Source organism: Schistocerca piceifrons, chromosome 7 (genome assembly GCF_021461385.2).
Source record: "Schistocerca piceifrons isolate TAMUIC-IGC-003096 chromosome 7, iqSchPice1.1, whole genome shotgun sequence".
NCBI classification, from domain to species: domain Eukaryota; kingdom Metazoa; phylum Arthropoda; class Insecta; order Orthoptera; family Acrididae; genus Schistocerca; species Schistocerca piceifrons.
In genome coordinates, this window is record NC_060144.1 from 91,459,627 (window position 1) to 91,484,171 (window position 24,545).

Here is a 24,545-nt window from a genome sequence, read left to right on the forward strand (position 1 = left end):
AAAAAAAAATATCATGGAAATGGAGAAAGCGTTAGAGTGAAACAGTTCATTTAACATCTGTGGCATACATAAAACACTGAAAGTGGAGAACAAAGACAGTATGATAAAAGTAGGGCATACAGTATGGTTCAGATACACCTATTTTGCAGCTAACAGGTGATGTGACTATTTAAGTGACATAACTGACATAAAAGTGATTTGTATTGCTTTATTTATATTCTGAAATGTACATTTTTTAAATTTTAAAGATCATTTCATTTCCTTTGTATCGTGACTGTACAGTAAGCACTTTCATTCAGCAAGCCTTACGAAGAGCTGACCCTGGTGAAGTAGGGTAGAGTGTTGAGTGGAGCAGGATATTTGCGAAGCCAGGTGGGGCCCTCTGTAACAGGGTGTGCAGGGTCCACCTCATCCCTCCAGCTGCCCTTGGGCAGGTAAATGTCACGTGTTGTTGCGCTGTGAGTCACCACCGGTGCCACAAGGATATCCTCTCCCAGCAGGAACTCTGCACACAGAGAGCACACAGTCAGGTAAAAATCAGGCAACCTACCATGCTGACTCTAATGATGCAACGAGACATGTAAGTTGTTAGCAGCTCATGACAGCCAATTAGTAGCCCGTAAGTAAACGTGGTGGTAGCACCAGTCCATGTAATTCATAATGAAGACACAAATTATGTGAAGATGAAGTTTCATTATCCCTTTTAACTCCTTAATTGGCGAACAGGTGATTGGTGTAGCAGATCAACAAGTGCTACACTGTTTAGTTTACTACCATTACTTAATAATGAGGACACTTTTCGAGACACAGCAGTTTTTCAGTTCTGTATAAATGATTAATAAATTCAGTTCTCTCTTGAACGATGAAGTTAATGCATGAAAAGTCCACAAACAGACCAGATTTTTCACATTCGTAATTGCTGTGTAATGTTCCAAATGATTTTAACAGAATCCTGCAAATTTGACTCGCCAATTCTCTTTGTATTTTCGTCTAGATGTAGGATGGCATTATAATAACATACTTTCTGTGATTAAATCATATGTTGATCCCCTAATGATTGAAATAAAATATCTTGGAACATTGTATAAATGAAATTCAAAGTATAGTGAGATAAATTAAAGACAGTATATTTATATGCGAAAGAAGAATGATGATGGGATGATGATAAATATATTAGTAATAGTTTACTAAGCACCAACAAACTGTAAAATAAAAATGACGCTGGAGGTGACATGACTGTAGTAACTGGAAATACAGTGATGGAAAATTGCACTGTAACCACATAAAAGATAGTTAATGAAAATAACAAACAGGTCCACAAGAGTATGTGCTCTACCAGAAGATAGCTGTCATCCTATAAATAATTAAAGAATCAGGCAACATCTTTTTAAGGATCTAGGGGTCTTCAAACATGCTTAAGTAAATTCAAATTACTTCTTGGTACTGAAATATGTAGACACTGAAGGACAATCGCTGAAAAACTCATTTAGAAATATAAAGAATGTCTACTTGTTAAAAGAAAACTCAGTGAATAAATAGCGATGGAGGAAAAGAAATCATACATTTGAGAGAATAATGAAAATGGGCAGAAAACATTAATGAAAAGTTGAACAATATGAAAAGTGTTGGAGTGAAACCAACTCGTTCTTTTTGTAGATGTCAGAGACGTATGAAACAGAACAAAAAATCTTGAACGAAGAAACAGATACTCAATTGCAAAGAAGAACAAACAATAAATTGTGCCAAATAATAATGAACAGTATAGTCAAAATCGAAATGTAGATACATAAATCAAGCAAGGACGAACAGATTTAGATCAAGAATGAAATTCTGTATTTATTAGAGGCAAGGCTACACATTGAAAAATTGTGGTCCATTCTGGGCAACAATGCGAAAAATTAATTAGAAACATTTACAGAGATTTGTCAACTTCATTTTTTGCGTTATTTTAAAACTGTTACTTTTCGACGACAGCACTTTATTTTTTTAGTGAATGATAGTAATTAACACAAAATATCAATAACTACACCTACCACTTCCCTTGTGCTGAATATATAATTAATTTTTACTGACAATGAAGAACAGTGTACTTTTCTTGGAATCCATTTGGTCGCAATGTCAGAGGACTGTCTTAGTATTTCGATGAAAAAAATTGAAACCTTGATATTTAAAGGGTCAGAACCAATTAAGAGTAAAATAGTATTCGAAAGAAACTGATACAGTGGAAAATTTATTCATTCCTATTGGACCAACTGTGCATCTTCAAAAACAGATAAAATTACAAATAAAATATGAAGAATAAGTTAGATTAATCGTACAGATTACAGAAATTTATTAAATAATTTAAGAAGTGAAATTATGAGTAAAATTCAAAAAACATGGGCATTCCTATGGCCCTAAGTGATTGTGAGGCACAGGGTCTATTGAAACAGAATGAATGTGAATGGCATCAATAGTAAAAGAGGTTCATACTTGAAGAACAGAATAAAGAAGAAGACAACGTTAAAGACATGCTTAAACTACATAAAGTGCAAGAAAAGCTATAGTGCTGTATGGAAGAAAGTTGTTTGATTATGTAGTTGGAATAGACGGTACTCTTACTCCTACAAATATATTTGTAAATATCAGACAGCAATTAAAGCCTCAAAGTGGTACACAGCTTAATATTTATGTTGAAGATAGAAGATGAATAGTATTCACGCATCAGACACTCCTGTTCTTCTACAACATGGCATGGAAAGTGGTAAGACTTTTAGATAGCTTCAAAATCAAGTTAGTTTAAAGTATTTCGTTAATCACACAATATTATCCATTAGATGAGAACGAGCGATAGTCGTCTGTAGTACCAATGGAGTGAGTACCTGTCTCAGTTTTTCCCGCCCTTTAAGTTTCGTGTAACAGAACCTCCTCAGGTGGCTCGTCACTAGTTAGAATTTATTGTGAAACCAGACCATCTAAGAATATTATGCAGCAAATTACGATTCACTCAGTATGTACTAAAGTGATGGTTTTGATTTGTGTATAGTATCTACAAGAGCTATTAAATAATTAATTCTTCTTGGATAGAACCCCCAAATTTTGTGAATTGTGAGTCACTTTCACTTCTTATTTGGAGAGGCACTTTACGTGGTACGTAAGAGCGGCGTATTGACTGGAGTACTGGGATGTGAGACACAGTAAAATTGGTAATTGAAGTAAGTATTGAAGTAGTACAGACTTATTTTTTGTGTTCATTATCCATGTTAATTATGTTCTATTCGTTGTTTGCTATCGTCTTTGTTACAGATAACATATCAAATTATTTATGTGACATTTTACAATGAGTTGTGTGTACGTCTTCTTTCTGTTCAATTTTTATCGGACAGAAATGCCTAAGTTGTACTCTTCCAAACGTCAGAGGCAGTATCAGGTTTAGAACATCAATTACCGGACAGGTAATGCAAAGTAAATCATATTTAGAGAAAGAGACAACGAGATGAAGGAAGAAAGGAGAAGAGAGCCGGAAACCTCAGCCAGTGAATGAGAAAGAGAGAGGCGTAGGCCGTACCTGAGTCGACGGTGAGCGCCGTTTCGTCGGTGGGGTCGAGCCACCAGATAGGCAGGTTGACGGGGCTGCCGTCCTGCACAGTCCGCTTCATCAGCTCCACGATGCGCGGCGCGTACTGCACGTGCAGCGACGTCATGTTGCGGGCAATCTCAACCGTCTGCAGCACACACACGGACGCACACATCAGTTACAGGAGCGACAAGGGGGCAGTAAACGCAAACGGAAATGCCTCAGTGTAGACAGGGACAATGGTATGTCGAGGATATCTCCACACATTCATCAAGTGTTCAAAGAACAAGATAAAATTAAACCATAAAACCCTAAATGGCTGGCTCTGAGCACTATGGGATTTAACATCTATGGTCATCAGTCCCCTAGAACTTAGAACTACTTAAACCTAACTAACCTAAGGACATCACACAACACCCAGCCATCACGAGGCAGAGAAAATCCCTGACCCCGCCGGGAATCGAACCCGGGAACCCGGGCGTGGGAAGCGAGAACGCTACCGCACGACCACGAGATGCGGGCAAACCCTAAATTTTCTGCTACAGAACAATATTCGCAGTTCTAGATTATCAGGCTTAAATTTCTTCAAAACTAGTGTAGTTGTTATAATATTCGAAAGAAAAATATCCTTTATCATTAAACTTCTGCAGTTCTCCTTTACAACCAACTCGTAGCTTTATCACAAGTAACACCCTTCCCCCATTTCACACACGTTTTCTCAAAACTGTTATCGATGGAGAGAGTGGGCTAGTGAATATGCAGATGTGAAGTCATGTCCCGTACATGTAAGATAGCTACTCAAGGGAAATAGATTCTTTAGTAGCAAATGCTCTCATTTTGTCTTATACTACAGCTTATTCAGAGTCGCAACTACACACACAAGAAATGAGATGCAGAGAAGCTGCCCCACCGAGTGAGCTACCCAAGCACGAGTCACGACCCGTCGTCACAGCTTTAATGCCGTCAGCACCTGATCTACATTCTACACTTCACAGAAGGTCTCCTGCGAAACTTTTAGGGCTGCCGCTCTTGGAAAAAGGGGTATTGGAAGGTAAGTGATGAAGTACTGGAGGAAGTAAATCTGTGGGAACATGTTGCCAGTCCTGCTTGCGTAGCTCAGTCGGTAGTGCACTTGCCCACGAAAAGCAAAGATCCTGTCTCAGTATGGCACACTGTTCCCATCTGCCAGAAAATTGTATATTATATCACACTCCTCTGCAGAGTGATTCTGTGTGAATAGAATTTTCTCTGGTCTACTTGGAGCAACGTTTGGTGGGTCATGAGATGAGTTAGTTACGGCATGAGGGATCTGCGCATACAAAGAAAGGGCAATTGCGGTGAAGGCGCAGCACATTAACACACTTTCCATCTATAGGCTATCTGTGCTGCGTTCAGACACTGAGTGAGACGATGCTTGTGTACGAACGCAGAACTTGCTTTTCGACTGTTTGCGAATCGGCAATCTCAAAGTATCAAGCGAAAGCTTACTTAAGATTAACTGTGGAATGAATCGGACTATTCAGTTTAAGCCAGTTCTTGGGGAAAGTTTTCCGTTAAAGCTGTTGTACGGTTTGAACTCACAGCAGAATTCTCATTGTTTAGCGGTTTCTGCAGGGCAATTGCAGACAGCCGCAAAAGTTGTAGCACTTGTCTAAAGAGATAGCTGGAACATGTTCCTAAAACAAACAGCAACATTTTTGCTATTGTAAAGTTAAACATTTTGCTTTCTGATGTTTGCCAGTAGCTGTCTTTTGATAATAAGTTACGTTTCTCGCCCTGAACGTTTGTCCGTAACTTTGGTATGAATGGAAAAGCAAATATCTCTGTTCTTTGTCGTTTCTACATTGCGTTGGGTAGTTGTCACTGCATGCTGAATTCGTTTACTCACTTTAGGCTTTGAAGGCCTGCTCTCGACACAGTGACTAGTAGTAAGTAAAGATACTGAACTTTCTGCTTTCCGTGACAATTTTTGAAACCTGAGACGCTTCCCAGAGCTAACGGCAATAGGCAAGGATTGGTCTGCTAATTCGTACTGCAACATAATCTAGTTTCTGGCTTCGATTTTCGAGACTTGACTTACTGACACCTACTACCCCTCGTAAGTAGCACCAAAATCTATAGAAATAGTTCAAGAGAGGCAAGATATGCGAAAACATATTTTCGTAGATTTGTAGTCTGTCTAGGTGCCTTGTATCTGAGCTATAAGAAGCTCTTTTGTATGCTATCAATAGCTAAATTCGCACAGCAAATGCTAAAGTAACTCATTTGCTACTATGTAATGATACCAGAAACGCGTGAAGGTTCTCTGGTCTTATCAAATCACAAACATTAACTGTAGGAGTGATTATGAAAAAATGTTCCGATTTGTGTGAAATCTTAACTGCTAAGGTCATCAGTCCCTATGCTTACACACTGCTTAACCTAAATTATCCTAAGGACAAACACACACACACACACACACACACACACTCATTCCCGAGGGAGGACTCGAACCTCCGCCGGGACCAGCCGCACACTCCATGACTGCAGCGTCTTAGTCCGCGCGGCAAGTGATTATGAAGAAGCTTGAAAGAGAAGGAATCCACGGAATAGTTCGTGTGCATGGCGATAAAGACAGTAGCTGTCTTTGGAATGAATGGATGGGTGAATAACGACTATTGCCATCTCAGAATATTGATTACCAGAGATCTATCGAAAGCATCGAGAGAGGTAAATTGAATAAAATTTAATTCTAAGTCATTACAAAGTTAGTAAAAGAGAGTTACTGTCCTAATTCTGGACCCACTGGCACTAACTAACGGTAGATTTTCGTAATCCAGAAACCTTAATCTCACCAGTGTGAATTCAAATAAATACGCAGTAAAAGCGTGAGTGATTAGTGGTGGCTGTCCTGTAGCTACACAGTGAAAGGTATTCGGAAATAATAATTGACGAAAGCATGCAGTGTTTCTCGTACATTCCAGTGGGAAAACTTAAGCTATCGCTCGAGTTGCACGCTACATCGTGAACTAGGTAGTCATTCTAAATTGTGATTGCTATAGGTCAGGTCCACGCTTGGTTCACAGTATGCGTCATCGGATTTAAATTTTAATGAAGATAATGGAAGGTTATCACTGGTAGAAAAAGACAAACATGACCACTATATCTCTGGTCATTACAGGGCCAACGAATCGTTGAACGCCTCGAAAGTTTGATAGTTGAACGATGCTGGGACTGGACGCACCTCGTCGTCAAAGTCCCACGGCGCGATGGACATCTGCAGCGCCGGCATGAAGACGGTGGCCTCCAGCCAGCGGATGTAGAGCTCCTTGTCGGGCCCGTTGCCGCTGTTGACGTTGCCGCCTATCATGTCGGGCAGAACGAACGGGTGGCCGACCACGTTCATGTGCAGCAGCGAGGGGATCAGCGTGCGCAGGCCGTTCTGGGCGCTCCAGCTGCTGTGCTTGTCGAACATGCGGAAGAAGACGGGCTGCTGCTGGCTGCGCACGCTGGAGCGCACCTCGATCATGGGGCCGAACTGGGACACCGTCTTCACGTAGTCGTCGGTGAAGCGCACCGGGTTCAGCTCGAGGGGCTCGATGGTCGACTCGTACGGCAGCCAGCTGGTCTCTCCGGCGTCGAACTTGAACGAGTCGATACCGGTCGCCTTGTGCAGTGCCTGGAAACAAAAGGCAGTATCAGTTGTCACTGGTCGACGAGTAGGCGTTAAATATAACGCGAGCAGAAACAGATGGCGGAAAAAAAGAACGGAAGGTGATGATACTTTCGCCACTGAGAAATCGAGAAACGACTCTAGGCCCGATATAAATTTCCATTCTACACATACACATATCCTGTTTTCCAAATGCTGCAGATCTTCTGACCTCAACTTTGAAACATGGTGGCTGTTTCGCCTCGTTTTGTTGATTAACGTAGTTTATATACACAGAGACGTCCGCCCTGATAGCTGAGTGGCTAGCGTGACAGATTGCCGACCTACGGGTCCGGGTTCGATTCCTGGCTCCGCTCAGGGACTGGATGTTGTGTTGTCTTCAGCATCATTTCATCCCCATCCGGCGCGCAGGTCGCCCAATGTGGCGTCGAATGTAATAAGACTTACGCCAAGGCGGCCGCACTTCCCCTACAAGGATCCTCCCGGCCAATGACGCCAAACGCCCATTTCCATTTTGTACACAGAGACTTCAAAAGGCGCATACAGTTGTCGATAGAATATACACCCTGCACGACTATCTGTGGTGTGACACATTGCGGGGCCACGGTAAAGTTTTGTGAAGTACTTTCAAGCGCTGGACAGTCTCTTCTTGGCCTACGAAAATTTGGAAGGGCAGTTCCTCCAGAAATTGTGATGGTTAACCTTACCTGACCAGTGGACGCAGATATAAATGGAGTCAGATGCTGCTTAAATCGGTGAGATTCTCTTCTACATTATGCGTTAATTTCACTCTGTTTTCATTATGTATGGTATACTGATTCATTTTGTTGACCTTGAAACGTCCCCTTTGAACAATTGTACATGACTGTGCTTAAACTGACACACAATATTTTTAGCGCAACGCAATCTGACTTTCAGAAATCCCTACAAAAGAATGGCCCTGACTAACATTAACCTATGCATTTCACAAATCGCTTACCTCACAAAAATCTTGGTTACTCGAACTACTGCAATACAGCGAGCGCCACTACTGCCAGCTAAATAAAAGATTCAAACTACGGAAGGCACTAACTACTGATAGGCATAGTTAGCAAATGAAAGATTTTAATAGAGAACAAACAATGTATTTACCTTCATAGCCATAATATATATAGCAGTTCATGACAAATTACAGAACTCCGCCATCTCTCTCCCCACATCCACCACTGCCGGTGGCTCACCTCCAACTGCGCAACGTTACGCGCTGTTCACAGCCAGCTGCCGCTGCCCAACACTACAATGGCAGACAACAATACAAACTAGCCACAGACTTCACACAGCACAGCCAGTGATTTTTATACAGAGGTGGCGTTACCAATAAAAAAACCTAAACAGCCTACTTACATAGCCCCCATGCTCCCCACAAAAAATTTTACAAATTGTTTTGGGCAGTGGCCAATAATTATTTGATAACATTTTTCATAATTACAATAACAAAGATATCAAATGCACACACTTATTGATACAATGTTGGTCAAAAGCTAAACTATCTCACAGTCCATAGAGACAGTCCTGATTGTTTATCACAGTAAAATAGCAGTGTTTTTCTCAAAGTCCGAGCAGTAAAAGAAAATGCACTCGGAAGTAGTGGATTTCGATGCAGTCTTGAAGAAGTAGTGTTGTCCTTCCAACGGAAAGATAGTGCTGACTCTCGACATGCAGACAGGTAATGGGTCACAACAGAGCAAACCCACAGCAGAGTCAGTCGAAGTTTTGAAGAATATTGGTAGGTAGGTCATCACAGAGCAGACCCACAGTAGTGCTGGTAGAGATTATGGTATTGGTGGGCCACCAGAGGTGCAGACCCACTGTAGTCCTTGTAGAAATAATGGTATTGGTGGGCCATCAAAGATGCAGACCCACTGTAGTCCTTGTAGAGATGGCTAGCAGCCATCCGTTGCGATTGTGCAGGTGCACAATCACCATCGAAGATTCTTATGGAGAATATAGCAAGTCCATAAACCACCACTTGTCCACTCACAAAAAAAAATTGTTTGAAATGTCCTTAGAACCAGCAATGCTGTTATCCAGTCCCTTGCTGAATTATTAACACACATGCAAACACTATCAGTCCCTACTTCTCACATATTGTCCATATACTATGACCAACAGAAACGTGTGCAGTGAAATGTAACTTAATTTGAAGAACTGGTGTCTATACAATTATAAATTTACAACATGAAAATACAATTACAAAGGTAAAAAATACATCATTAAAGAACATAATAGTACAGATAACATTTGTAGTAATACGGGCTTTACAAAAGAATCGAAATAACATATACATCAGTGTTACAGGAATTATGACATAAGTACATACATAAAAGATCAGAACAACTTTTGAAACATCAACTTCACACATGAACATTAAAACAGAACAGAATAAATAATGTCTAAGCATCTTTACAAAGAAAATAGCATATTATCAGAGAATTCTACAACGTAAATCGTATTAGCTAGACACATAAAGACAGAAAAATGACAAATACACAAGGGTACACAAACACATAGTGGGATAACAGAAGGAAAGGACAGGGTTTGTTTTACTGCAGTATTTTGCAAACAAAACTTTCTTTACTTCTTGGAGATCTCCCTTCATTCATCATTATTCCCAAAAAGTCCTATCTATACCTCCTTCCTGTATTCTATTCATATTTCTTTCAAAATAATTATTTCTCAGTGCACAATACTCATTTTTGCCAAATCTGTTTCTTATAGCTTCTCAATGCATTTCTTCCAATTCATCACAACTCGTTCTCTTATATAGCCTACCCCATTTTAAGCTAATCTACTGAGCTCAGATGCTAAACTAAGGGACGAGGCAATGCAGCAGCACAAAACAAGTAACATAAACATCAATGACAAAAATTCAAACTGGCAAAGCAATTGCAATATTACAACTAATATAAGGCACTGTGCAGCAAACAAGAAAAATAAATTCGTAGTAAAACTGGCTTAACAGAGTAATTTAAAGCGAAATTTAGTAGCACTATGCCTGGCAAACAGCAGCAGCAGTGCTATAACGTATACCTAAGCATGACAAAGCTCAAGCAGAAAAAATAGTACACTAAAGACAACAATGCACACAAAGGTAATGTATAATCGCATCTTAATGTCTATGTAATTAAAGTGGTGCACCACAAAAACTAATTCTACAAAAAATTACCAAGTACTTGAAAAGAAAATTATATATGCAGTTACTGTTATTAGCCCCTTCTTATTGTTCTTTCCATTCCAAGAGCTCCTTTTTCGAAGAATGTGGATCATAAAATAATTATTTAATAGATCTGTTGACAGCAAGTGTTCACATTAGCAAATGCATTTAATTTTATTTTATAAAACCAATGATGCAACACACCTGGAAAACAGATATCAAATAAAATAAGCAACTATGTACAAAGTAAAGAATAAAAATATCATTCAGTAGTCATGAAGCATTTCATAAGTTAGTAGAAAATCTCTCAATTCTCATAGAAAGACACTTGTCATAATCAGGTGTGCAGATGTACGAATATTTCCCATCAATTCATAAGCATTTCAGTACGTAGCACAAAGTACGATATGTTTCCAAGTAATGAGCGTGTCGTATTTGCGATGCTTTCTACAAAGGAATGTCAATAGCAAGGTTAATGGTCTCTCCCTTTTTTTCTCCGCCTAATGGCTTTTTCTCCAGGCAGGTGGCACAGCTGGGCGTCCACGACACATTACGTGAAGGTCACTTAACTTTCTTACTGAAATATTTACGACCCAGTGACAGTCTCACCAAAAAAAATTTCACAGGTCGAGAATTTGCGTTACAAATGCGTAGAAACAAAATCCTATGAATATAACAGTGTCCAAAAAATTTTCGCCGGCATTGTGATACATTCACGCATTTACACACATTTCATAACTCTTAAAGTACGATTCTTGGTTTCCAACAACCTTTTTCACAAACCAGAGTCCCTAACCACTACTCATTATTCCTTACCTTACTATACATATAAATATTCGTCGACACTTCTTCAATATTTCATCATAAGAAATACGTAGCATAATCAAATAACTCATATAGCATCAGCTTATTGATCATAAACATATGGTAACAGCATAATACACATCGTCATCGTAAAAATAACATAATAAAACCTCAGCCAAATCTCAAAATCGTCGTAGCTTCCTCCAATAGTTTCAAAACCTAAAAAAAATTCTCTACTCATGTCAAAAGTGTCATCTGCCTCAAACGTACTTTAAAAATTGTGATCTCATACCAAATACATCATTCAAAGCTCTCAAAGTATCACAATGGTTCCAAAAAAATATGAACAGTTCACAAAGTACAAACAAAATACAATTTCGTAAGTGTGAAGTTATCCAACGGTGTAATTACGTAAACGTCTGTCACTGATGTAGTAAAATAAATGTTTGTCTCTCTCAGGTAAATGATCAGATAGCTGTGTAATTCTGTCTTAGAGAAATATGGTACCGATGTGTAAAGTTGTATAAGCAAATACCATATTAGCTAGGGCTCCTTGTGCTTGCCAAACACATGGTACACAAAGTAAGCGTGTACCCCCCTGAGGATTAATGTAATTATACCCTCAGGTGTTACAGATTATTGCAATGGAATGAAATGTATCACGGAAAAACTTCGTATCATTGTACTTCAAATATCTTTAAACATAAATGTTTTAAGTACAAAATTAATCACTCAAATACGTGTCCTATAGCGCTAAATGTGCGTCTTGCTGTAAGATAATTCTGTGGAAGTGTCGTAATTATCGTCCTCTGAAAGCTAAGTTCTGCAGAAGTCAATGTACTTACCTCATGATAAACAAAAGTGAAATGCTTTGAGTATAGATATCTTAGTTATTACGCTTATTGTCGTGATGAAGAACGTAAGAAAGTACTGTGCTGTAACGTATTGTTGTGCTACAGAAAAGGCTGTCTCCTTGTAGCTATACCACAAAAGTTACTACTAAGATATGTTTTACTTTCCAGAAGAATTCAGAAAAACTGTGCAGATATAAAACAGATACACCGCAAAAGCAACAAGGTAAATTGTGTCACACATTAGTAGCGTCATGATATAGTCGTGTAGCTGTCAAATAAACTAACCACTGTGTCATCTGGTATCTCTCAGAAAGCACCTTGAATCCATAATGTATTTTCAAGTAAACCAAAATGTTGCACTAAAATCTCATTAGCAGTACCAGTACATGTTCTATGTATGTAAGCCTGATAGTCATTACGTAATCGTGCAACTAACAAGCAAGAATGTACACACACAATAACACTGTGTCGTCTGTTCGCAATAACAATGCATTCGTAATTTCTGTTTAAATAAGTTCTCTTGGTTCTTGACTGGATATTTAACTTCAAACATTGTTGCATGTTAACAGATTCTAAGTCTGACTAAGCATACTAGTAGCGTCAATTGAAAAGTTTTATGGCAAAGTTAAAAAGCAGATTATCTTTCAATAAACGGTTTTACATGAGAAACGTGGTGCAGTCCTTTACTCTTCCTAGTACTCAGAGATTCAACTTGAACGGAATTATCATGCGGTATACGTCGGTGAGGAGTGCTAAAATTTTTCTCAAGGTTAGCGTCAATGTTATTTTTGTCTGAGGCAGCCGGCGCAAGCGGCTGCCTGCGGTGCGAGTCATTGTCTGTCCCTTTGTTGGCGCGCGTCGTTATTGGTATTAGGAGACCTAGCTTCTACAAATTCACGTTGTCGAAAGTGTCCTGCTCTGTTTGAATCCCCCCAGTTCTGATGAAATTTAGGTCTGTCGTTATGATTATCTCGTCTGTCGTCATGTCGGTAGATTTCATAATTTCTTTCTTGTCGGTCATGTGGTGGAGAATTTCATCCTGAATCGTAACTGCGCGCTGAACTGTTGCATCTGAAGTTATTCTGTCTCCCTTGATAATAATTGTTTTGGTTCCCATATTGTCTGTTTCTAAGGTAATCTCTGTAATCTCTGTCATATTCATTACTACGGAAATGCGATCTTTCTCTGTAACTATTGTTACTCTGCCAGTGGTTTTCATATGGGTGGTGTCTGTTTTGGTCACGATTTTCGTTGTAAGAATAGACTTGTCGTGTCCAGTTATTGTTTCTGTCGTCACGGAATTGTGACGGATTTGACCTGTAGTGATTGTTTTCCTGTTTTCGCATCCCGCGACTGTCTGTGTCAATTTCTAATTCTTGTAAGAGTCCCTGAAAAGCTTCAGTGTCGTCTTTGCAACGTCCTGCTAAAATAATATGTCGTAAATGTTCAGGTAATTTGATTAAGCAAATGCGGATGAGTTCTGAGGGGCTGTATGGGTTTGACAGGTACTGATTCTTGTGCAACATGTCTTCAAAATATTTCACAAGACTGGAGAATTCAGATTGTTCGAAATGTTTCGTCATTATGATGCTATGTTTTACTCGGTCTTGTGTAGTTTGAGACCAATATGCAGAGAGGAAGGCATGATAAAAATCTCCTTCACTGTGACAATCGTGAATGACCCATCGCATTCTCACAGCTGGTTCATTCTCCAAGTAGCCACACATAAATTCTAACCTGTGCTCCAATGACCAGTTGGGGGGAAAACAATGAGAGAATTGATGGAGCCACGCTTGTGGATGAATGTCGTTGTCAGAATTCTTAAATGTTTTGAATGTACGTGTAGTAATGAACAGCTTATAGTCAAAATCATCATGTCGGCGAGTCGCATGTCGGTCATTGTTACGTCGTGTCTGTGGTTCCATCTCAAAATTGGGTGCACATTGCCAGTTTCTTTCATAACTTCCGAAATGCCCTGTGTTATTATTTTGCGTCTTTTCCGTATTTCTAAGTCCCTCTTCCCGTGTTGGAGCGCGAGTGTCCTCTGAAATTTGTAATTTTTGTATTACTTGTGCCAACTGATCTTATACTTCCCGGATTTCTCTTTTGTACTGTATATTGATTTGATTTTGATTTTGTTTGAATTTTCTAATTTGTTCACACTCTTCTGTGTCATTAAAGACTACTGGTTTTGTGTCATTCAGATTATCATCTACCTTCGTAGATAAATTAGTGAACTGATCCGAAAGTTCGGCTACTTTCTCCAATTGTGTACTTATTTCCTCAGTGTGTTTTCCTGAACCAAGTTTCAGAGTATCTACTGTGTCCTTTAAGTTTTCCTGAGTTTTTGCAAGTTGCGTAACCGAATCGGTAGATGCAACTGAGTCAAATTTAGCTTGCAAGGTCTCATGATTTTCATGAACAATAGTTTGCAGTTCTTTTATGGCTGCTTCGTGATTCTGTAATGCATTTTCATGCCGCGAAAAAATAGGTTGAAAATGTTCACAAATTTGAGTTTTTACGTCATTACAGACTTTTTGACATTTCGATTCAATGTTATGTGACTCAGTAGTTAAATCTTCACGTGTTTGTTCAAGAGTTTGTTCCAATGAGTCTAACTTTTTAAGATTTTGTTCCACTGTGTCTAACTTTTGAAGCTTTTGCTGTGTTTGTCTCTGATTTTGTTTCATTGTGTCTAACTTTTGAAGCTTTTGCTGTGTTTGTCGCTGATTTTGTTCCATTGTGTCTAACTGTTGCTGTGTTTGTCTCTGATTTTGTTCCATTGTGTCTAACTTTTCAAGCTTTTGTCCCATTTGTTGCATTAATTGTAATAACAATGCACTGGTGTCTGAAACATGTTCCTCAGTGCTTTTCGGCAGTGAATTTGCACCGGCAACATTCACATTTTGACAAGTGGAAAATGTGTCTTGACTCATTTGAGAAAACGGTGAGGACGCAAAACCTGAATCTACAGTATTTGCAAAATTGTGTCCTGTCTTTTCGGATTCCTGAGGCGAGTTGTTGCCGAGCGATCGATCGATAATGCTTCCCTGTTCACTACCTGTTTCACTGCCTACGCCATTGTTTGCAGCCCGCTCCATTTCCCTATGCACAGTTACCAAATTACTACTTTGAACGTCTGTTAATTCATTACACAGTGGTGCTGGCAAGCTACACTCGTCGTCACTATTATTTCTCAGTTTACTTTGGAGCCTAGTGTTACGTTTTTCACACGCCATTATTGTCACAATATTTCACACGATAACACAGAAAAACACAATTTGAAGAGCAAAAATAAGAGAACACATTAACATAGCACTGAAAATAATATCTAGTTAATTGCAAGCGCAGCTGCGAAATACTTGGTGCAAATTAACATGCATGCCACAACAACAATAAAAGACTGCAACTACAAAGGAGATTCTCTCTACAATTACGCACTAGCAATAAACAAAAGCTACACTAATTACACAAACTACAAGAAAAAATCAGAAGATTCCAGTGAGGTATCCTCGGCTAAGGGTCGACATATGAAACGTCCCCTTTGAACAATTGTACATGACTATGCTTAAACTGACACACAATATTTTTAGCGCAACGCAATCTGACTTTCAGAAATCCCTACAAAAGAATGGCCCTGACTAACATTAACCTATGCATTTCACAAATCGCTTACCTCTAAACTCTTGGTTACTCGAATTACTGCAATACAGCGAGCGCCACAACTGCCAGCTAAATAAAAGATTCAAACTACGGAAGGCACTAACTACTGATAGGCATAGTTAGCAAATGAAAGATTTTAATAGAGAACAAACAATGTATTTACCTTCATAGTCATAATATATATAGCAGCTCATGACAAATTACAGAACTCCGCCATCTCTCTCCCCACATCCACCACTGCTGGCGGCTCACCTCCAACTGCGCAACGCTACGCGCTGTTCACAGCCAGCTGCCGCTGCCCAACACTACAATGGCAGACAACAATGCAAACTAGCCACAGACTTCACACAGCACAGCCATTGATTTTTATACAGAGGTGGCGTTACCAATAAAAAAACCTAAACAGCCTACTTACAACCTACCTAGATAGTCAAGCTCGTTAACAAGTGGCTTCCGTGATTCAGCGAGGCGCGCCAGGCATGGTTCGCAGCTGCTTGGCAGAATAACGACATAGGTGCCAGCAAAAGTAGATGTTGCTCCTAGATTGTGTCCCACGTCCCATTAGTTTAAGAGCGAGCTGGTTCCCATGTCCAGACTCGCAACGATCTAGAAAACGATCTCACACTTGAACATGGGCTTTAGACCAGTACTTCCACGGATTTTTTTCGTTGGTGACAGGACAGGTACAATGTGCACCCAGCATCATGGTGCCAATTGAGATGGCCGGGAGTTCAGTGTGCTGACCCCGAGCCCCTCCATACCGTATTCAATGACGCCCTGGGCTAAGGATGACGGGATGACAAGATGGTCTGTCGGTCCCGATAGACTCACGAGGGTATGAAGCAGGCGGGGCTGTACTCTGTTTGCTGGCTTGGAGCCTAGACCCAGACAGACTGGCCACACGATATTCGTCCCAGGGGGAAGGGATGGCTTCAGGAAAGGTGTCCAGCCACATACTGTCACTAACATTGCTTTAATCGTTAGGAAATTGCCGACCTTGCAGTCGCACGGTCAGGGCAAGGACAAAGAAGATACTCATTCATTTTACTGATGACTCATGTGAACCAGAACTCAGTGTTTTGCGAGTGGGTTTGAGCTTTCTACCCACATGGTCGAGGAATCCATCCGGTCTTTCATCATTCATTCATTTACATGAAACTTTCTATTGAGCCTTATCTTCGACTATCAGAACACTATATTCAATAGCCATCCTTCTTTTTCATGAAAATATAGTGAATTGATGATCTATCGCGTCCAAATGTGAATTACTTTCCAAAAATTTATTACCATTTTTCTCGCTTACTACTTGTATCATGTTTTCGTAAGCCTGAAACAGGCAGTGCTATGCATGTTGTATGAGTTTTAACTGTACTTTCACCCCAGATGTCTCGCGCTAGAAACTGAATAACTAAGAATTTGAGCACTTGTAATTTTCATCCCCATGAGCAAAGTCGACGAGCAGTGGATCCAGTGACTACGTGCAGTGGATTTAATGGAATCAGAAACACTTATCTGCCTCCACAAGCTAAGCATTACGCTTATAATTTGCAGTAAATTGAGTATAATTTTTTGTCCACTGTCCATTATATATTCCTAATGGTTCGCACGTTACACTGATTTTACATATAAGTAAATCAATAACATCAAAACATTAACCTTTCACCTTGAAGGATTATCACTTGTTCAAGACAGAAACTGGTAGAGAATGAATATAAACAATACTCCTCAGAACGATCCTCTGTAAACAAATTTCTCTGTAATTAATAATTTCAATAAGTCTCAGTTTCATCTTGAATGCCAACTGTTGAATAATTATAGTCGTCAGGATCAATTCCGCCAGTTTTCATAAATGTGACCTATATTAAAGCCAGCTATGACGGCGTAGGAAGGAGTATCGTCATAATGGCAGAGTTTGTAGCTGGTGATTCGATTAGTCACTACGAGTACTACAGAAATGTGGCACAAAATTTGTTTCATGGAGGCGTGACGCGGCGTGGTTTGCAGTGACGGGGAACGATGGCGTGGTAGCTTCTTCGGAGACGAGAGCATGATATAAAGTGTGAAGGGAACACACTTTTCGAAGAAAATGGACTCGGCCCAAAGAGGAAGTGCAGCATAGGCCAAAGAGTAGTGCTTTGGTTACAGCATGTTTCTACAAAAAAATCTGTACAGTGACCGTACCGCTTTCGCCTTCAGCAGAATCATACGGAATTAAGAGCATTACATGGGAAAACTCTTCACTCAACGGTCAAGGTAAGCCGGAATGTATAAATACTAACCCGGCCTCAGAGGGTCCTGTTTGTGACCACAAAGGTAGAGTAGCGTGAAGCACGGCTGCGATACTGCACAGTCTCTGAATCACCGTGCCTAGGATCCTCGTTTCCACGCCGCCTCAGACATGTATTGAGGCATGCTGCAGATGTGCCGTTTTCTCTTCTAACAGCTCTCGTGAGCTGAAGATGATCGCTAACGTCAACTAGCTTTGATCCATGAAACTAGTGCAAGATGATTTGTCATCGAGGACGTGTTAAAGTACCGCTAAAATTTAGTTCTGTATCTATCTAAATATCACGGGGCAGTAGCAAGAGAAAAAAAATAGTATATTTTTATCGAGAGTGATTGAGCCTGTTGATTCCGAACTTATTCTCACGTGTTTGTGGCTGCAGTGTTGTGATCTAGTAGTGTACCAGAAATGGGATGCAATTCGGTGTTATTGTTGACTGAAATGAGGTTCTTACTCTGGTACTGGGCATAATTTGCACTAAAATTAAAAATGATTTCGTCGCCACCTGGATCAAGTCTTCTTTTTGACATCACTTCGACGACTTGCGCATTAGTGAAGATGTTATGAAATATATAAGCCAAAACTGACTCCCAGTCACCTAGCGAAGAAAACCTCTGACCCGGCCGAGAATCGAACCCGTAACACCGCGATCTAGAAGCCACGAGAGTAGCCACTAGACTATGAGTTTGAGGCGTAATTTTCAGAAAAAAAGCGCAACCATTTGCGTTCCCTTCCCACTACGCACAGGTCCTTTGAATGTGTTACGGTAAAACGAAGCCCACCAGAGAAATAATACGACAGGCGAGATGAAGTGACAATTAATTAATCTTCAGGATGGCGCTATAGCTCAAGATGAGTGCTTGTATACATATTTAGTTTCTGTGATCCAGTGCACTGTTTCATGCACCAGTAGCGTTGAATGGTTTTCTTTGTACAAATTCTGACATTTTTACATCTCCTGGAGAAGACTGAGATTGCTAAAACAGTTACAATGCTCTTTTTTTTAATTTTTAGACATAATCACAATTGACAAACTGTTTGTCGGGTTTGACAATGCCAGCTACTCGTTCTGGGGCAAAGTCAGAAATCATCAAACAGACGTTGGCCGAAGAACCCGACACAGAAGCTAACAGGAAATTCGTCAACAAGGGGGCATGGAAGCCTTAAAAAATTTGTACAATCACAATTATCTTTTATGATGACCGGTTTGGTTGGTTGGTTGGTTGGTTGATTTGGGGGGAGGAGACCAAACTGCGAGGTCATCGGTCTCATCGGATTAGGGAAGGATGGGGAAGGAAGTCAGCCGCGCCCTTTCAAAGGAACCATCCCGGCATTTGCCTGAAACGATTTAGGGAAATCACTGAAAACCTAAATCAGGATGGCCGGATGCGGGATTGAACTGTTGTCCTCCCGACTGACCGGTATCGTCATCTTGAGATCCAACTGCTATACAAGAGGACCATAAGTTGTCACTCATATGGTCTACCTGTGCATCAACAGGATCTGAAGGTGGTGAAACGGTTCATCTGTAAAGATAATTGTGCTTGTGTCGGAAGATAAAAAAAATCGATTCCTTTGACAGGGTGCAAGCCAAAGAGATGTACTCGGAACAATATTTACTCAGCGCTGGACTCCAACATGGACCCTTGGCTTTGTGTAAAGTGCTGGCATCAACAAAATGATCCAGATGGGGCTGATGGGAATGCCTAGATGCTCATCTGGTAAGGTCTTTACCCGTGAAAGACAGGGGCTTAGATCGAATTCCGTCGAGTAATACAGTTTGAGTGTCCAAACAGGAAGAATAATTCTCTATAGTTAAGACTGTAATGCTGTCACCATCCTTTCGCATCAATATAAGATTTATCTCAGCCACAAGAACAAACTGTAAACTGTATATTTTTACTAAGTCAGCTTAATGCGTCTCAAATTCAAAATAATGAAATAATAAATTTGGAGAAGCAACAAGATACTCCTATTTTACAGCAGGACAAAAATTTGGTGCATGCTAGCTCAACTGATTGACATACTGAAGTAGTAAATGTCAAACAAGATATTTTTTTTATTTCTCTCTCTAATTTTGAATAGGAATTATATGAAGTGTCCTGTATGACGAAGAACGAATTGATCGACACAGTGCAAGGTGTAGCAGTCTTATTTCTTTCCTTTTCATCAGAACGAAACATTTCAGAAAAGTCACGGCGTTTGATTGTTGAAGGAGTTTCTGCTTCATTCTCAAAGTACCATGAATGTGAGACCTGTTACGTCTTGGCGCACATCAATGTTTCGGGATGTGAATATTTCGCTAGAAGTCTAGAGCTGTCTCAGAAACAAGAGGAGCTATTCCACGTGTTTGCCTAGTTACACAATGCATTTATCGATAACATAGTGGTAAGTGAAAAGCATTTCTCTTGATGTTCTCGTTCGTGTACGACACGTTGTTGCCTTCTTTGATAGGGATCGTCTAATCGGCGAAACTCCAATTTGGTCACTCTATTTGGCGTTTTGAGATTTTTCAAAAGTTAAACATCCTTATTTAGAATGCTCACATTCTCTACAGAGCACCGCTTTAGAGCAGATATCCCTGAGAAGAGATATTCCAAGGCTGAAGTACTCACCCAGACTCTGCACGCCCACCAGGCTGCTGCCTCGGAGTTGGTGAAGTCGATGACGCCGCCCACACCTCTCCACCACTGGGTGTCGACCGTGCCGTTGGAGCTGGTGACGAAGTATCCGCTGGCCAGTGCCTGCGAGTAGTAGGGCTCGCAGTCCTGGTTCACAAACGGGTGCACCCACAGGGTGACTCGGTAGCCCAGCTTGTGGAGGTCGTCGACCATCGTCTTCACGTCGGGGAACTTGTCTGTGTCGAAGGTGAGACTGCCGTAGCAGCTCTCCCAGTAGTCGTCCACCTGCAGCTGGCTCTCGTTGAAGCCGTGGGCGATGATGTCTGCGGCGATCTGCCTCACCGTCGCGTCGTCGATGTCCTTCTTGTGGCGCGCCCACGTCGACCAGACGGGGTGCGTGGCCATGCGCTCGTCTGGGATTGCTTCCGGCTTGCCGAGGAAGTTCTCGATTGCGTATTCGTGCGCCTGTTCTTCGTGTGGGGTAGGGATCGGCGTTCTCCGCAATGAAACACAGCGCATCCTTCGAGTCGTTCGTATTTTGTTCTACGAAAAGCGGTACGTACGGCGGGACGTGGACGAACCTGCCATCGGAGAACAGCCAGTAGCGGACGGCGATGCCGACTTTCCCGTCCTTCTTGGGGACGTAGGAGAAGTGGTCGAACACGTCGGACTCTGCGGGCCAGGTCTGCTGGGCCTTCTGGATTCCACCGTAGATGTGGGCGCCGCGGTGGTTGAGGCAGCCTCTGATGGACCTCGTGGAAGACTTGGCAGACACCTTGATGTCGAGGCAGCGGTCGTCCAGAGTCCTGTGGCGGACGGCCATGCTGGAGTCGGTGAACTGCAGGCAGTCCTCGTCGGAGCGGCCATCCTCACACGCCGTGGGGGCGTACCCGTCGCTCGGTGCCGTGACGTAGCCCACCTCCTCCTCCTCGCCGTCTGGAACAGGCGTGTCGCCACCGATATGCTCAGTTCAAGTTTACAATAAAAAATGTGATGAGTGCAAGTTTTTTGATATCGTCATCACTTAACCTTAATTCCGGGAAATAGAAATCGGATACTGCTTCATTTTAAAACATAAAGGCGCTGTATTGGCTACTAAGGACTCCAGATCCTGATAGTCAAGGTAATCTTTCATACTTCGATTCTCATGGTGTTGTTCACTACAAAATATTGGGATGGTATCTGCAAAGCAATGACCACTTCTTGAGAGCATAAAGTCCTACGAGGAAGCATCACCAGCTTGAGCCAGCATTTTCAAGAGGACAACTTACACTTCCAAGATATCAGTTCTACCAATCGATCCCTCGTGAATATTTCGGCAGTAATTCTGATGGTAGGGAGTTATGACCCTTCGAATGAATAGATTTAATAAACATTCGCGCCACCTGTTCTTTGTCATTCGGACCACCCCACTGCACCGGCTTTGAGCCTGAGCGTAAAATAGTGTGTAGTGGAGTCGCAACCAGAGCCCTCTTATTCATTTGATGTTGAAGATGAAGGAACAGGAGGAGAGAGGCGGACTCATTTTGTAAGTAGGCTGTTTATGTTTTCTCTATGTAAGTAGGCTGTTTATGTTTTCTCTATGTAAGTAGGCTGTTTATGTTTTCTCTATGTAAGTAGGCTGTTTATGTTTTCTTATTGGCAACGTTACGTAGCGCTCAATATGAAAATCACTGGCTGTGCTGTGTGCAGTCTGTGGCTAGTTTGCATTGTTGTCTGCCATTGTAGTGTTGGGCAGCGGCAGCTGGCTGTGAACAGCGCGTAGCGTTGCGCAGTTGGAGGTGAGCCGCCAGCAGTGGTGGATGTGGGGAGAGAGATGGCGGAGGTTTGCAATTTGTCATGAACCGATATATATATTATGACTTGTGATGATATTAAGGTAAATACATTGTTTGTTCTCTATTAATATCTTTCATTTGCTAACTATCCCTATCAGTAGTTAGTGCCTTTAGTAGTTTGAATCTTTTATTTAGCTGGCAGTAGTGGCGCTTGCTGTATTGCAGTAGCTTGAGCAGCGAAGATTTTTGTGAGGTAAGTGATTTGTGAAAGGTATAGTTTAATGTTAGTCAGGGCCATTCTTTTGTAGGGAATTTTGAAAGTCAGATTGCGTTGCGCTAACAAAGTATTGTGTGTCAGGTTAAGCACAGTCCTATATAAATTGTTCAAAGGGGACGTTTCATATGTCGACCCTTAGCCTAGGATACCTCACTGGAATCTTCTGATTTTTTCTTGTAGTTTGTGTATTTAGTGTAGCTTTTGTTTATTGCTAGCGCGTAATTGTAGAGAGAATCTCCTTTGTAGTTGTAGTTTTTCATTGTTGTAGAGTAAAACAGTTGTGGCATGCATGTAGATTTGCACCAAGTATTTCGCAGCTGCAATTAACTAGACATTATTTCCATTGCTACGTTATTTTATTTTGCTCTTCAAATTGTGTTTTTCTGTGTTGTCGTGTGAAATACTGTGACAATAATGGCGTGTGAAAAACGTAATACTAGGCTCCAAAGTAAACTGAGAAATGACAGTGAAGACGAAGGCAGTGTGTTAGCGCCGCAGAGTAATGAATTAACTGATGTTCAAAGTAGTAATCTGGTAATCGTGCATAGGGAAATGGAGCGGGCGGCAAACAATGGCACGGACAGTGAAACAATTAGTGAAGAGGGAAGCATTATCGATCGATCGGTCGGCAACAGCTCGTCTCAGGAATCCGAAATGACAGGACACAATTTCGCAAATACTGTAGATTCAGGTTTTGGGTTATCACCGTTTTCTCAAATAAGTCAAGACGCATTTTCTGCTTGTCAAAATGTGAATGTTGCCGGTGCAAATGCACTGCCGAAAAGAGTAGAGGAACAGATTCCAGACACTAATGCATTGTTATTACAACTAATGCATCAAATGGAACAAAATCAGAGACAAACACAGCAAAAGCTGCAAAAAGTTAGACACAATGGAACAAAATCTTCAAAAGTTAGACTCATTGGAGCAAACTATTGAACAAACACGTGAGGATTTAACTACTGAGTTACATAACATTGAATCGAAATGTCAAAAAGTCTGTAATGACGTAAAAACACAAATTTGTGAGCATTTTCAACCTATTTTTTCGCGGCATGAAAATGCATTACAGAATCACGAAGCAGCCATAAAAGAACTGCAAGCCATTGTTCATGAAAATCATGAGACCTTGTGGGCTAAAATTGACTCAGTTGCATCTACCGATTCGGTTACGCAACTTGCAAAAACTCAGGAAAACTTTAAGGACACAGTAGATATTCTGAAACTTGGTTCAGAAAAACACACTGAAGAAATAAGTACACTATCGGAGAAAGTAGCCGAACTTTCGGATCAGGTCACTAACTTATCTACAAAGGTAGATGATGATCTGAATGACACAAGACCCGTAGCCTTCACTGACACAGAAGAGTATGAACAAATCAGAAAATTCAAACAAAATCAGAATCATATTAATACACAACACCAAAGAGAAATCCGGGAAGTACAAGATCAGCTGACACAGGTAATACAAGAATTACGTATTTCAGAGGACACTCGCGCTCCAACACGGGAAGAGGGACTTACAAATACGGAACAGACACAAAATAATAACACAGGGCATTTCGGAAGTTATGAAAGAAATTGGCAATGTGCACCGAATTTTGAGATGGAACGGCCGACACGACCTAACAATGACCGATATGCGACTCGCCGACATGACGATTTTGACTATAAGCTGTTCATTACTACACGTAAATTCAAAACATTTAAGAATTCTGGCAACGACATTCATCCACAAGCATGGCTCCATCAATTCTTTCATTGTTTTCCTCCCAACTGGTCGTTGGAACACAGATTAGAATTTATGTGTGGCTACTTAGAGAATGAACCAGCTGTAAGAATGCGATCGGTCATTCACGATTG

The 24,545-nt window shown here is 40.9% G+C and overlaps 1 protein-coding gene across 1 annotated transcript in view; it reads right to left on the reverse strand.

Moving 5' to 3' along the window:
• Positions 1-305: 305 nt before the first annotated feature.
• Positions 306-24,545, reverse strand: part of LOC124805460 (myogenesis-regulating glycosidase-like) — a 100,947-nt gene continuing 76,707 nt past the window's right edge. The window contains exons 3-7 of the mRNA XM_047266024.1: positions 21,209-21,563; positions 20,622-21,123; positions 6,780-7,214; positions 3,548-3,704; positions 306-505 (exon numbers count right to left, since the gene is read on the reverse strand). Of these exons, the coding sequence (XP_047121980.1) occupies positions 306-505; positions 3,548-3,704; positions 6,780-7,214; positions 20,622-21,123; positions 21,209-21,563 (1,649 nt within the window). The remainder of the gene's footprint in view (positions 506-3,547; positions 3,705-6,779; positions 7,215-20,621; positions 21,124-21,208; positions 21,564-24,545) is intronic.